This window comes from Ornithodoros turicata, chromosome 10 (assembly GCF_037126465.1).
Source record: "Ornithodoros turicata isolate Travis chromosome 10, ASM3712646v1, whole genome shotgun sequence".
Taxonomy (NCBI): Eukaryota; Metazoa; Arthropoda; class Arachnida; order Ixodida; family Argasidae; genus Ornithodoros; species Ornithodoros turicata.
In genome coordinates, this window is record NC_088210.1 from 18,994,959 (window position 1) to 19,009,039 (window position 14,081).

At 47.5% G+C, this 14,081-nt stretch overlaps 2 protein-coding genes across 5 annotated transcripts; one reads left to right on the plus strand and one right to left on the minus strand.

The window, feature by feature from the left end:
* Window positions 1-802: 802 nt before the first annotated feature.
* Window positions 803-7,828, plus strand: LOC135370247 (inositol polyphosphate 5-phosphatase K-like). Of its 2 annotated transcripts, none has more exons than XM_064603951.1 (14): window positions 803-946; window positions 1,009-1,081; window positions 1,151-1,267; window positions 1,334-1,442; window positions 2,375-2,491; window positions 2,550-2,657; window positions 2,717-2,784; window positions 2,849-2,960; window positions 3,027-3,136; window positions 4,028-4,184; window positions 5,319-5,456; window positions 5,961-6,301; window positions 7,351-7,660; window positions 7,719-7,828. In XM_064603951.1, exons 2-14 carry the CDS (start codon window positions 1,044-1,046, stop codon window positions 7,740-7,742), a joined length of 1,749 nt encoding a protein of 582 aa, XP_064460021.1. In that variant the 5' UTR covers window positions 803-946; window positions 1,009-1,043; the 3' UTR covers window positions 7,743-7,828. The 2 variants fall into 2 exon arrangements, with proteins under 2 accessions (XP_064460021.1, XP_064460022.1); XM_064603952.1 differs by having other exon boundaries at window positions 1,014-1,081.
* Window positions 7,829-8,753: 925 nt separating this feature from the next.
* On the minus strand, window positions 8,754-13,975 carry LOC135370815 (protein phosphatase 1 regulatory subunit 7-like). Of its 3 annotated transcripts, none has more exons than XM_064604678.1 (11): window positions 13,868-13,975; window positions 13,046-13,174; window positions 12,854-12,931; window positions 12,703-12,761; window positions 12,021-12,086; window positions 11,778-11,908; window positions 11,532-11,694; window positions 10,333-10,449; window positions 10,132-10,236; window positions 9,720-9,806; window positions 8,754-8,946 (listed from the first exon to the last, which is right to left on the minus strand). In XM_064604678.1, the coding sequence occupies exons 1-11, from the start codon at window positions 13,881-13,883 to the stop codon at window positions 8,770-8,772; spliced, it is 1,128 nt and encodes a 375-aa protein (XP_064460748.1). In that variant the 5' UTR covers window positions 13,884-13,975; the 3' UTR covers window positions 8,754-8,769. The 3 variants fall into 3 exon arrangements, with proteins under 3 accessions (XP_064460748.1, XP_064460747.1, XP_064460746.1); XM_064604677.1 differs by lacking the exon at window positions 13,868-13,975 and adding an exon at window positions 13,748-13,817; XM_064604676.1 differs by lacking the exon at window positions 13,868-13,975 and adding an exon at window positions 13,711-13,786.
* Between the last annotated feature and the right edge of the window lie 106 nt (window positions 13,976-14,081).

Here is a 14,081-nt window from a genome sequence, read left to right on the forward strand (position 1 = left end):
GATACTTAACGCGCCCAAAGTGTTGAACGCGTTCGGTGCAACAAGGCCAAACGACGCTCAACCCATATCGTGAGGCCGGTTCCACGTTGAGCACCCGTGTGTTCCAACCGGAAACCGGTGGCTCTACAGCAGTCATGTTACATGCGCGACACGGGGACATATGACGTATCAGCCACCACATGTAAATAAAACGCGGCTCCAACTTCTGTATGGTCCACACCCTGCCACATGCGCGTAGTTTGGATTCACAGCTTAGGTATCTAAAGCGCCATGAAATCCAATGGGTGGTAGTCGTATACGGATGCTCTTCAACAGAAACTTCTTCAATTAAAGGCGATAGGGCGACATTCGCAATGATGTCAGCAGCTACGACAAAGAAAACGCAAGGGCTTTGAAAATAGCTTTCGTTCTAGATGATATTGGTTCGGTGATTCAACGCGACTACTTCAGAGGAAACAAAATTCTAACCAAACTTCGCTATGCAGACAAATCCACAAGCCCCATTTCATAGAGTCTGGTTCTGTCTGATTTCAAATGTTATGCGCTCACTGAATTTGGGAGCATCGAAAGCTGCCAAAACAACACAACACAAGAGGAGTCGATGCATAATAATAATAATGAATAATAATAATTCCGGAAACATTTACACAATGCATGACCTGGTGCACGCGGGGCCTTCGCATACTAGGTGCGTGCCAGGCAACCGGGCGTTTAAGGGAATGGCTGTAGACACTAGGGAACCACGAGAAATGTCGACGTCAACTTGTTGCACGCTGGGGGTGCTTTAAAGCGATTACGTCACGGTAACCGCATGACGTTCTTGGCTCGCGCTATCATTCGTGATACCCAGATCATCTGAACTGCCAGCGAACAGCTTCAGACGTCATAGTCGCTGCCATTCCAAACAGTTGAGCTACCGCCAAGTCCTATAACTGAATCTGACGAGGTAATGCATACGTCTAGTACACCCTTGGGACTTGACTACACTGTACCTTCCTGTTTCCAAAGTGTAGTCCTGGTCATACATGCATCAGCCGTGACAGATGTCCTCCGAACCAGAAGTTCAAATGAAGGATTTTAAGTAATTTTTTTTTGCAGTAAGTAACGTAACGATACGCTTTGTTATGCACAGTGTCTTCTCCTTTGTCAGAGTGTACATCATGACTTGGAACGTGGTTTGCCGGGGGCCTATCGAGGACTTGTGTTCTGCGTTGGGCCTTGACCACCCGGTCAACAGAAGTGCCTTACCAGACCTGTACGCTGTAGGGTTAGTACCATTATTTATTTATTGAATACCGTAGACACGTAACCTTACATTGCACGCCCATTGCAGGTTTCAAGAAGTGAGTGCTCGACCCCAGTGCCTTTTGCGACAAGCATTTTTTGAAGAGCCATGGATACAAGCTGTTAGAGCTGCTCTGCGCAAGTACCGTTACGTTAAGGTATACGGCTTGCCACACAACACGTGACCTGTAACCTTCAGCTCGCGGTGGAACGATCCTCTAGCGAAGGAAGTGTACCAAAATTTCCGAGGCCAGAAGACAAGAATGGCATTGCAGACAGACGATGCCGAAGTACATCTCTCGATCAATGGTGCTGGAGATCCAGTCCAGAGTTGGGGAGTTGCCACTCCAGGGTTGGAATGATTCCGGAATCATTCCACATTTATCAGAGCCCGGAATGGAATAGGAATGGCGGAAACTGACCTTGGAATGGAATGGAATTAGGCATTTTTTTCGCAGGTGGAATGGAATTGGAATGGACTAGTCTGGGTGCTACACGGTCAAGGGCGAAATAACCTCGTCTTTTTGCTTTTTCCGTGATGGGTAATGTCAATCTTCTCTATAAGCGCTGATGGGCTACCCAGCACGGTTACCGGTCCCTTTTCTTTTACTGATGGAATTAAAGGAATGGAGTGGGGTTGCCAAGCCATTCCAGGAGTGGGAATTGGCCATACCTTTTCATTCCGAGGAATTGAAAGGAATGGAATTATCACAAATCTCCATTCCTCGGAATGGAATGGGTGATCCCATTCCGCAACCCTGGTGCAGACCCTGTGTTTCGGGGGGGGGGCGGTTTCTTTGTCGAAGCGCGTAACTGGGGAGGGGACACAGGGAGACCTAGAGTTGGCGGGCGGGGGGGGGGGTGATAGCCCCCCCCCCCCGTTGGATTCGCCACTGGCCTCCCCGCGGAATTTGGTACAGCTCCTTCGCGCGCGATATTGCCGACAGGGGATCGCTGCGCCGCGAGCTGGAGATTACAGTCGAGTGCGTCGCAAGCAGTACACGGCCATATCGACCACCTTCGCTCGTACGCACTGGAGAACACTGTCACTCATGCCGCCTATACCGCATGAGACGAAATTACCCCCTAGGTGAAGCACGTAAGGCTACAAGGTCTCGTGCTGGCCATCTTCCTCAAGCGTAAACACCTGATTTACTTGCGCGGGGTCCAGTCTACGTACACAAGGACTGGTCTCGGAGGTGTCTGGGTAATCAACAGTGTATTTTATCCCTTCCGCATTAGTGAGGTTCTCTGGATCATTTCAGGGCAACAAGGGCGGAGTGACTGTTCGAATGATAATGTACGGCTGTTCAACGTGCTTCATCGACTGCCACCTCGCCGCTCACGAAAGTGAACTCGCACAGCGTATAAATGCATGTACTAGTTCACGTACGGCAGTTCTTGTACTGATAAAATGCTGCTTTAATTTCAGGAGTATAACACTATAATTGAGAAGCAGACGTTCGACGACCTGAATGCAACCAGTGTTTTGAACCACAAGTGAGTTCCTGTCCACGCTCATCGTGAAAGGAAAACGGGACTCATGGGAGCTTGGCATTTCCAGTTACGCGTTTTGGTTTGGAGACCTAAATTTTCGCATCGATGACTGCACCATACACGACCTGCAACTCTCCATAGGAAAGGGGACAGTACACAATTTCTTACAGAAAGATCAGGTCAGTTTCTCGGTCAGGTCGGTCTTCTACGCAAGTGATTCCTACACTTGCAGTCAACTCTTACAGTTAAGAAACGCCATGAGGGCCAAAAAAGCATTTCACCACTTCCAAGAACATGAGATCACTTTCTTACCCACCTACAAGTACCTCGTGGACAGTCAAGGTTACAATTTCAGGTACGGTGACGATACAGGGTGGTCCACCAACCATGTTAGAAATTTATAGTAAAAACGCAGGCCCCGGAGAGACATGCGGTCAAGGGATTTTTTTTCTGCCAATAACTTTTGCCACATATTTGTAACATTTTTATTTCATTTCAGTTTACGGAAAGTTAATTTCTTGAAAGCAACCTAACGTTTTCTTTGCGGAAATGGGTTCCCCGTGGTCATTTTACTCAGTATAGCACATAATCCCACTCTTAATGCAATGGCAATTGCCGAAATAAATACGCCGAAAATCCGTGGAAATGAGCCCTTGGCTCCGCCTAGTCTGGGCGCAAAGCTCCGAAGAAAGGAGGTTATATTGACACGCCACACGAGGGGGGATAGGGTTACAAGCCGTCGGGTGGCCTCATTTTTGATAAGATAGCTCTGATTCCCGCACTCATCGCGCCTGGTTGTTCCGTGGATAAGATTTGTAACCCTTTCCCCCGAGTGGCGTGTCAATGTAACCTCATTTCTTCGCAGCTTTGCGCTCAAACTACGAGCCGTCAAAAAAGAGGCTAAGCCAAGGGCTTATTTCCACGAATTTTCAGCGAATTTATTTCAGCAATTGCCATTGCATTACGAGTGGGATTATGTGCTATACGGAGTAAAATGACCACGGGGAACCCATTTCCGCAAAGAAAACGTTAGGTTGCCTTGGGAAATTTCGGGGCTCAGTTCAAGAAATTAACTTTCCGTCAATTGAAATAAAATTAAAATGTTACCAATATATGGCAAGTTATTGGCAGAAAAAAATCCCTTGACCGCATGTCTCTACGGGGCCTTCGTTTTTTTACTATGAATTTCTATCATGGTTGATGGACCACCCTGAATACACATTCGCTTACTTCCGTGCCCTTTCAGTCGCCGTAAGCCCGCGTGGACGGACAGGATCATGTACCGCTTCACAAGGGATGCTTACGAGAACGTAGTCCTGGACGTAAAACAACACCATTACCAGAGCCACGACCTATATATCCAAAGCGACCACAAACCTGTCTCTGGAAGTTTCACAATCAAGGTACTTTGTCCAGTAAATATCGATGTTTGCGGTGAAGAACCCGAGCTTCAACGGAAAATACCGTCTTTGCTCGCATAATGTCCGCATACAGGAGGTGCGTCAATTACGCGAGGAAAACAATTGCGCGCTCAAGAAGATGCACCTCAACTGCAGTTTCATACAAAGGCGTTAGAGTCCAAACTCAGTCGAAACCCAATAAGAACGATCGAAGACCGGCGATCATCGCAGTTCATATGTAGGCGCCACCTGTCGTTGATTTCGCGAAGTTCTTCCATTCGCCATTTTACGTACCGTAGGCAACGTTATTAGCAAAGTGAAAGCGCCCGTTTTGCGTTCAAAATGACAATAAATTCGAACCTTGATGGTGGACACTATATCACGAGCTTGTTCGACCGCGCGTTCTGCTTCCGATCAGCAAGTGCCACAACCACAACCAATCCATCCTACGGTGAGATACCCGCAATTCGATCCAATGGAAGGTGAGGACCAGTCGTCCGTGTAATGGTAACAGCGATGGGCCGCATTCTACGGTTGTCTACTAGCGCAGCGCCGCTGCAAGCGAATGGCTAATTTCCATCTACTAGACCAGCGTGCTGGTTTGGTAGACAAACCGGCTGCTCCCGCTGAGCATCACCGGCAGCAGCGATCCGACCTTCCAACTTTCACATAGCGATCGTTATATTTAAAGTTCGTGCGCTCCAAAGCCGCTGTGGTAGGCTCGCGCAAGAGCTCGTGGCGAATCACGTTATGGGATAACGACACGTTGAAGATTGGGCTGATCGCAGTCTCCTTGAGGACGTCGAACAGTAAAATAAGCTGACCTGTCCACGATTAGGGTAAAAATCACACCCTCCCTCCTTCCTTTCTATTTCGGTTTGCATCTACAGCAAATGCATCTACAACACACTATGCAAGTAGGTCAGTCGTCTGCACAGCTCCCCACTTCCCCCTCTCCCCTACTGCCCATAAAGAAACCTCTTTGGTCCCTCTGAACCCATGCCGGTCCACGAATACCCCTTTGTTGCTGCCCAGTGATTGGACAAACACGTCGTCGCGTGGTTCCTCCAAACTGTAGTACCGTATTGTTCGCGTTCTTTACCGCATTCAGAGACCTAACCCGCGTATTAATTGCAGGTGTTTGCAAGGCCAGAGCAGCCTGTTGTATTCTTCTTTCCGGTGGGACCCTGGACTATCAGCCATGACTGCTTTGCCTGGTATTACACGAACGCTGACATGGACGTGCTTCCGTCGGACTGGGTTGCTTTATATAAGGTTCGTGTGAAAGAACACTTAATATGTGCAGCATATATCATTGTTCATTGTCAGTCCATCAACATCCAATACGTGGCTTGAACGCGCTCGTGCACACCCATAGCAAAGCGCTACCATCGAAAAAGAGCACTAGAACAAGCACCCCCCCCCCCCCTTTGTGAGGGAAGGTGGGGGATTTATCCGCACAAAAAGTGTGCGAGTAATCCTGGCGTGCAAGAGGCCTTTCAATCTCGCATGTGAGTAAAGCCTCTTCCCCGGCTGCAAGTCTCTGACGTCATCTCATACAGCCAATAGTGACGCGCGTAGGAGACTATTCTCGGTAGCCAATGAAAGTGAACGGATGGGCTGACGTCACGCCAGGAGGAGCGCGCTTTCTTAAAGGAAATATTTCGCGCGACCGTTTCTGAATGTAGCATGTTCATATCACGCGGTACAAAGATGCATCTTTTAGGTGCCATTCATGCTTTTGAGCACTAATCTGAAGGAACGGCATACAAAACGTAGGACAATTTCACCAGCCTGGGTGACCACATCTGCTTTGTATGGGCGTCGCGGCACCCTGTAGACAGCCTTCCGGCCCACTTGATGACAGAGGCCCGAAAACTGTACTCTGTGTGTTCGAGCCATCCGCGTTGTACATGCGGCGATGAAAGTCCTCCCACGCCACCTTCTCCTCCGCTGGGACGTCGTCCACCTCACTCCGCTGTGGAGCCCGTACCCTGCCAAGGGACTACCAAGGTCTGCAGGCTCCACGACCGGAATTCTCTGAAGCATGTATCTACATGTCGAACGTTCAGGGAAGACGTGAAGTCTCTTGAGAGCGAAGAAACGGTGGAGTCGGTCAGGTATGAAACTTCTCTTGTCTAAAGCACAAGGCACTTGCAGCGTTCACAGAACGTCACTTTAGGTAGATCGTATACCGCACAGGGGTTTGTCCTTCGTAATAACGGGAACGGCCTACTTGAGCAAAGCAAAATATACGTACGTATGTAAAAAAAGCATTGCAGTCATTACCGAATGCATAATTTCTCAATTCTTACCTTTATGGACAGGAAGACTCATGATTTCGTTATCGGATATAGCTTGCGTGGTTCGACGATAAGGTTGATTGGGTTTCAGATTGGAAATGATATTGGGGAGGGCCGCTTGAACCAAAAGTCGGTAAAACATCGTTCTTTCGACCACTACATATTCGTTGTTCAAAAAGCCGATACTCATTATCCCGGGATTTCGGGACCTGAGATCGGTAACCTAGTAAAAAAAAAAAAAAAACTAACCCAGCCACAAATTTTAATAGAAAATACATGCAGTGTATATAAGAGCTTATATAAGCCATGTGGTCGTTTCCTGAAAATTTGGGTAACCTAGTATGGCGAGGCGCTGGGAAGGTTATCTGTAACCCTGCTCCATAGCGCAACCCTGCAAGGAATGGAAATTTCCTGGGTAGGTGAACCTCGTAAAAGTTGTTTTGTACTGCTTTCTGTGAGGTGATGTTCTTGTACCCGTCGGTGAGGGCTTCTCAGTTACACATGAAAGGATTCGACAGAGGGAAAGAGAGGGCCGAAAATCCAGCAGACCAAGTTGTCCCTTGGGATGAAAATCATCCACAAAAATCCCCGCAGAAAGCCTTCAGAAATCCAATGTACAGTGCTGGTCTAACGCGGAAGCGGTGTGATTCGCTCCCTTCGCAACACCCTCGCACCCGTCCAGAGCAGTGGAACAGTCCATGGAGAGTAATCCAGATACTTGTTCCGTAAGCTTTTGTCCAGCGCAGTACAGTGAAGTACTATTGACAGAAGCGCCAAGCCATTATATCGGGCAACAGCCGAGTTGCGAAAGCCTTGAAGCCAGTTCAGTTCTCAGAGCGAAGAGTTACGAACTTTGCGTTCTGCAGGACATATTCCGAACGGCAACAGCCAAGCACCCGTCCCAACAGCGCTTGGACACATCGCAAACCTGTGCTTCTAAGCGGCGGCTCCTGTGACACTCCATCGCCCTGTGACCACCCTGACTACAAGGCCGAAGCCCTGTCCCCCTGGGTTTTAGCGGCGAGCTCTTGTTCGGTCCGGAACGAAGGACCCTCGTCCGGGCCTACCTTTTACCGGGTGCTATTTGGCAGCCAAAATCTTCTATTGGTGGGCAGATATCGTCTTCTGTATCTCAGGGGCGACTCTGATGTGCTAGGCATGAGCGGTTCTTTCAAGGTGAGCATTGGTGTTTTGGCTTGGTGTGGCGTTGTTTTGTAACCCTACCCTTTTCCAGGTCAAGACGCCGCTCATTGTCTAGGCTGCTCTACGATAAGAATCCTTTCAGTTTGGAAACAGACCCATATGCAATGTATTCAGCGCCAATAAATTTCGAGTATTATGAAACCGTTTAGGCAGAACTAATGGTATGATGTAACCAGGAACTGGTCTGGGTACTCGACATGCTGCTAATGCTATGTCGGTGTTCTACAAATGATAGGCACAGTAAATATACGGCACGTAGTAAAAAAATCGCGTGCTGGAAAAGTGGCTCCTTTATGTTTTTGAAGTCATCACGCCGCAGAATGAGGGAGGAAGCGACGGTAGTGACCAGGGCACTTCCGTCGCGTCACCCTCATTCTGCGGCGTGACTCCACTGCCTGCGACGTTTTTCTGTTGTCTCAATCAACCTAGTTGCAGGAGGCCTGCTTGATGCCTCTTCTCACTAATTCGTTCGTGGATATTCATAGGCTTCAAACATAGGCTTGCTTTGGCTACCGGTGGCTCATGCGGCTTGTCATGGCTACAGTCGCTGAAGCACTGTTGGTGGTGGTGCGACGAAAGGGCTCGCCGCTGTCGGTGGGTAACGTCACTACTGACGCCCTGGGCCGACTGGGTGAAAGCGTCTGAGGAAAACCCAGGAAAAACCCCAGACAGCACAGCCGGCGCCGGGATAAGCACGGTTGCGACGGTGTCGTCCGGTGGGTTAGCAGACGATGAAACCCGAAGACTAGCGACCGCGATGCCCCTAGCGTGACCCAAGAGACTAAAACCGCTAGATTCTCGGCACTCATGTTCGGGTGGTAACGATCGCGCGATGCAGCGCGGGCAAGAGATTAGCAATTTCCGAGCGCTAGGCAGTGTTGCCACGAAATGACCACCCGAATTCGCCATTACTAGGCATAGCCCCAATCACTGTCCCCTGGAAGGCAGATGCCAATCCATGCCCGTAGCTCTCATCACATTCAGCATGTATCAGAAACTCAATATGCCCAAACTGCTGCTATTTACAGATCAGCATTCAACATTTTGATAGCAAGAAACAATAAACTGTAAAAAAAGAACATTTATTTCCTACACATGGTGGCATCAATCTGTTTAACAGTCGGACAGATCATCATGATTTTTCGCCGGTACATTGGATCTTTCTCGATGGGGTTGCTTGCAAAGTACACAGTTACCAGCTTTGGCAGCTTCCTTAAGACCTCCAGTTCATCAAAGTTGTCAACTTGATTGTCATTGAACTGAAAAGTATGCAAACATATGAGGAACCTGCTAGAATATAGACGATACAATCTTTGGAAGTCGTGAAGGGAAGGGCACACTCCCCTTCAAAAGTATTAATGAATACTTGAGATTACTTAGGCTTACGATAATTCAATTCCCGATAAACTGGTAACATCATAATTACTTTGAAAAAAACTATGTGCATTAGTAACATATAGCAAATTCGGGTGGTCATCCAGGTGCCCAGCAGTTATGTTCGCTTGGTCACAACTCAGCAATCCTGCAGGTTTGCGTGTCGCTCGAAAAGCAGGAATTTGCCAGCTATCACTTTTTTCTCCTGGCCTCGATACAGCCGGGCAGCGGGTCGCCCAACTACATTCGGTGTCGTCACATCCGCACCGCAAGGGTGGCGAGGGCCCGCATTGGCCCCCACGTCCAAGTTCACATCCATTAGCAGACGACGAAACCTGAGGACGAGCGACCGCGATGGCCCTAGCGTGATCCAAGCGTCTAAGACCACTAGCTTCTGAGCACTCCTCTGAGCACTCCTTCTGAGCACGTGATCACGCACGGGCGCAGGGCTAGCAATTTCCGAGCGCTATGCCATGTGGCCACATTTTGACCACCCGAATTCACCATTAGGTACACATTTCTGCCACAATTTCCTCTAAGGTGTCACCTCGGACCAAATCGGCACAAATGCTTACGTGGTAAGGACACACCTCAATCATCAAAATTCTTCGACACTGTTTCTTTAACAGTTATTTTTTAAAAAGAGACTTGTACGTACCCAGAACTCTTCAACGTTCACAAGATGGTCGATGTTCTTCAAATGCTTGATTCTATTAGCAGCCAAGTCCAGAGTCTCAAGCATAACCTGAAATAGAAAAACAGTCAGTGTGAGTCACGACGACATGCACGCAACTAAACCTTAGTCATAACGCATGCTGCCTAGGCTGCCAAAGAATTTGGTCGTACCTCATGAGGAAGCCAAACCAAATTCTTTCTACGTCTAGGGTACGTCAATATTAGCTAAGCCACTCAAACCTAGGAAACGGGAAAGAGGTCGACACTGTGCTATCGACTTCCATGGCAACCATAACTGTCCTCCTTTGACCATAAAGGTCCTCCTCGACAGCTTAATTAACACTATGGAAGCATGCGCAGTCTCCTTTGGAGAATAATAGTAAGGCAAGACTTACATTGTTATCCAGGTTCTCAATTGCTTCAATGCCATTGTGCGACATGTACAGGTGACTCAACCTCTTGTTGTTCTGAAGGCCCTCTAGTTTCACGAGACGATTACTCTGAAAGTCGCAAAGTTTCGCCTGCTGTACCCACTCACTTCTGCATTACTGCATTAGAAGTCGAATAAGTACACCAATCTTTTCACGTCATCATACCTGGATGCTGAGAAGCTCCAAGTTTTCTAGTGGATGTAGGTTTTCTAGCTTTGATATCCTGTTCTTTCCCACAAATAAATGCTTGAGGCTCTTCAACTTGTCCAGGTTCTCAATCACCTAATTCAAAATGTCAAATTACCCCTCTCTGAACACAAGACAAGCTTACCTTCTGATCTGTGTACGTACCACAACCTACTAGATTATAACGACCACGTCATAATCGGCAACCCCTATGAGGAGCCGGTCCGCACAGTCCGCCAGGGGCGCTACTCAACGGCCCGCGAGATCTACATCATGATAGGACAATGGAAATTTGAATTTGAAACGCGCAGAAGCAGACGTACGACTACTGTAGCAGACGACGGCAAGAGCTCCCATGAAAACGTGTAGAATGATGATGATAATCAACTTTAGAATGAAATATCTTCCGTGGGACATCCACCGCTTGTACAAAAATACTACGGTAAGCTGAAGTACAAAGTATTGTAGAAGTTGAGGAAGCAATAACCGGGCCGATGAGTAGCGCCACCGCTAGCTTCCAAATGCGGCGCTGGGAAGGGGTGCGCCTGACATGGTCGTTGTAATCTAGTAGGTCGTGGTACGTATGACTGTACCTTAACGAGCTTGTTATGTATTAATGTTAAGCCAAGCCTCTGCCGACGTGCTGTCATATGTGGCCTACGTCAGCCCACACTGCTCACCTAAACTACCAAAGCCGCGCCAATGAGCCAAACTACTTCATTCACAAGCAAAAATCCCAAGTCCCCAAGTCAGAAACCTTGTATGGACTGTTAAACAGCATTCCCTGTTGAAATATCTGTTAGTGTACACACCCACAAAGAACTATATTAAACAGGCAATGAACTAGGCAGTTGTAGGTGTCGAGCAACGATGTTGAGCATGACACAGCTGTGCACATATGGAACGTCTTTTGTACTTAAGTCCAAGTTTGGCATGCAGATCACAGGCCAAGCACTCAACCAAGGATCCCGCCATGTGCCTGGTTCATCTTAGGTGTTTCATCGGAAGTCTACGGAACTAGCTAGGAACTCCCAATTTTTGAGTCGTACTGTTATAGTCACACCAATTCTTCACAATCGCTGTACATACTGTGTGTGACTTATGAACTCATTGTAGTCCCTCACTGGGAACTGGGTGGGGAAAACAGTATAGTATAAGCACATGAGGGTCTCTCATACCCTGATTCTGTTTGAGCCCAGCTCCAACATTTCCAGATTAACGAGCTTGTCCAAATTCTGGATCTTCGTGATCCTGTTGTTGACCAGAAACAACTTTTTCAGATTTACAAGGGCATCGAGGTTCTCAATAATGGGTATCCTGTTGAAAGACACGTCCAGGATTCTGCAACGCAAATGAACAACACTTTAGTAAACAAACACACACACAAACACCGGGGATGCTAAGAACGTCGAGAGAAAACCTACTCCAAGTTCACAAGCGCATCCAAGTTCTCAATCTTTGTGATGAGGTTATCATAAAGCTCAAGTTCTCTCAGGGTAGTGAGGTGCTGGAGATTTTCGATCTTTTTGATGAGGTTGTTTCGGAAACAAATGAACTAAAAAGGAGAGAGAGAGAGAAACTCCAAGCTCCATTTTTCCAAGCAGCACACATCAATTAAGATGAAAAGAAAAAAAAAAGGCATGCGACATAACTTGAAGGTAACATACTATGGGAGCCTGCAATGTTTCGAGGTTGGTTATCCTTCCGATGCGGTAATGATTGAAGTCAACTTCCTGAAATGAAGATTTATTTCCTCAAGTGAGTATCTCATAGATTCCTCAATATACAGGGAAGTGCGGGTAAACCGTGATACCGTGTCTTGTACGAAAGGTCAACCCTGACATGCCATGGTACTCAAGAGCAGTCACTGCACTCTTTCAGCACGAAATATTAATGTTCAAGCTGTTGATGATATGCTAATGACATGTACATTGCTGCCAGACTGTCATTGGACGGCTCACCAAATGTACTCATTTTTCCTATCTCATCCGGATATCAATACACACTCCAAATATTCCGCATCGTCCGCTTTGTGATTTTGTTTTATTCCAAACAAATTCTGCACCCACAAGTGCTCAGATGCGTCAATACTGCATCAGATAAAGGCACATAGCTACTGGCCTGTAGTTCACTTCAGGGCATCCTTTCAGACTGCATACCAGGGGTTGGACATTGCCTCGCTCAGGGCCCCAGTGGGGCGAGGGGTGATAACTGCCTGCGGCAGGGGTTAGCTAATGCTGGCAGGTAACTGCAGGTGAAGGTACACTGCTCATAGGGACTTACTTAATCTAGCCGTGGGGGCCCTGAGACAGTACAGTTTCCAAAGTTACCAAACGTAGAGGAGCTTACCGTTTGATCGGGTTCAAAGTCCTTCACTGATATTTCTGTTTCCACACAGCCTCTCTGTTCTAGAAATGCACAAATAATCTGTAAAAGGCGTTCTAAAAAAATGCAGCTTTATTTCGGCACATGCTGTACAGCGATACGAGTACATCCTCACCTGGTGGTGGCTGGGCGTGCACCACTTCCACCTTTGGCTGTACTGGGTCCTTAGACGGTACTGTAGCTTGCTGTTGAGCTATTTTCAATATTACGCATCACATACAGTTACCAGTCATGACTGCTGATATGTATAGATAACAACATGCTAGACGAATAAATAAATGCGACACTTTCAAATAATGACACGTACTAGGAGCTGTTTCAGATTTTTTCTGCTCTGTTGGTCTGTCTTGTTCAGCCTTCTCTGGTGCAGCATCAGTGGGCTTGGCCAGTGCTGGTTGGGAACCAGGTAACAGAGGTTTGACCTCTTTATCTGCGACTGGAAAACGCAGACATAGTTAAAAACGGAATAGATATTTATCAGGATGCGTCGAATGGCAGCGTCAAACGTCATTTCCTTGGTTCTGTGCGCTAGCAATCTGTGAACGATTTATGCTGTAAATGGAAGGAGCGCTCCTACAATAACTGCTAACGATGGCCCAGTAGCCAATGAAATCAACGAGAACAAGCGGGGTCGCCGGCAGACTGTCATCCGTGCTTTGCATTGTTCTGTGTACATGACACCGACAGCCTGCACAGCGTGTCACGGCTTATACGCAAACAACAATAATCCGTGCATGTACGTTTGTCTTGTACGTGACATCGACACGCACAGCAAAGAAGAAAACAAGTGGGATGGAACATCCGTGAGCCGGCACTGTTCCATTCCGTCCATCAATCACATCCCGCCAGTTCACAAATTTTAAATATTCGTCCACTGTGCTGTTATGCAGTGACAAGACACGAGACGCAGAATAGTACGGGACGGACGATGAAATTGATACCCAGCCTCACTACGTTTCAGTCTGAATCTACCTTGCGGACCTCCCTCTCTACAGAACGCATAGCATACTGCACTGACTTGATCGGATATCATCGCTACACTTCCGCCTAGAATCGAACGACATAACAAATAACGTATAAATCGTCCAGTGCAACAGCTCGTACAAAAGTTAGCAAGCGCAATAAATACCGGGAGCTTGGCTCATTTTCAACTTCTGTCGCTGAACAAAATACCAAAAGTACCGTGAAACATCGTATTGGCTTGGCTTGGATTGGCAGATTTCATCAATTTGTTCGCAGACCACGGAGAGCGCCGATTGTCATGACTAGAGTTTACAAACTGACTGATTTCGCACAAATATCACGAAGCAAAAAATTATCAGAGCTCTAGTTCAATCAATAAT

Coding starts and splice junctions, on each gene's coding strand:
- LOC135370247 (XM_064603951.1), top strand. CDS start 1,044: ATGTCCTCCGAACCAGAAGTTCAAATGAAGGATTTTAA. Junction 3,137..4,027: donor AGTCAAGGTTACAATTTCAG/GTACGGTGACGA, acceptor GTGCCCTTTCAG/TCGCCGTAAGCCCGCGTGGA. Junction 7,661..7,718: donor GCATGAGCGGTTCTTTCAAG/GTGAGCATTGGT, acceptor ACCCTTTTCCAG/GTCAAGACGCCGCTCATTGT.
- LOC135370815 (XM_064604676.1), bottom strand. CDS start 13,771: ATGATATCCGATCAAGTCAGTGCAGTATGCTATGCGTTCTGTAGAGAG. Junction 12,932..13,045: donor AAAATCTGAAACAGCTCCTA/GTACGTGTCATT, acceptor TATTGAAAATAG/CTCAACAGCAAGCTACAGTA. Junction 11,695..11,777: donor GATGCGCTTGTGAACTTGGA/GTAGGTTTTCTC, acceptor TTTGCGTTGCAG/AATCCTGGACGTGTCTTTCA.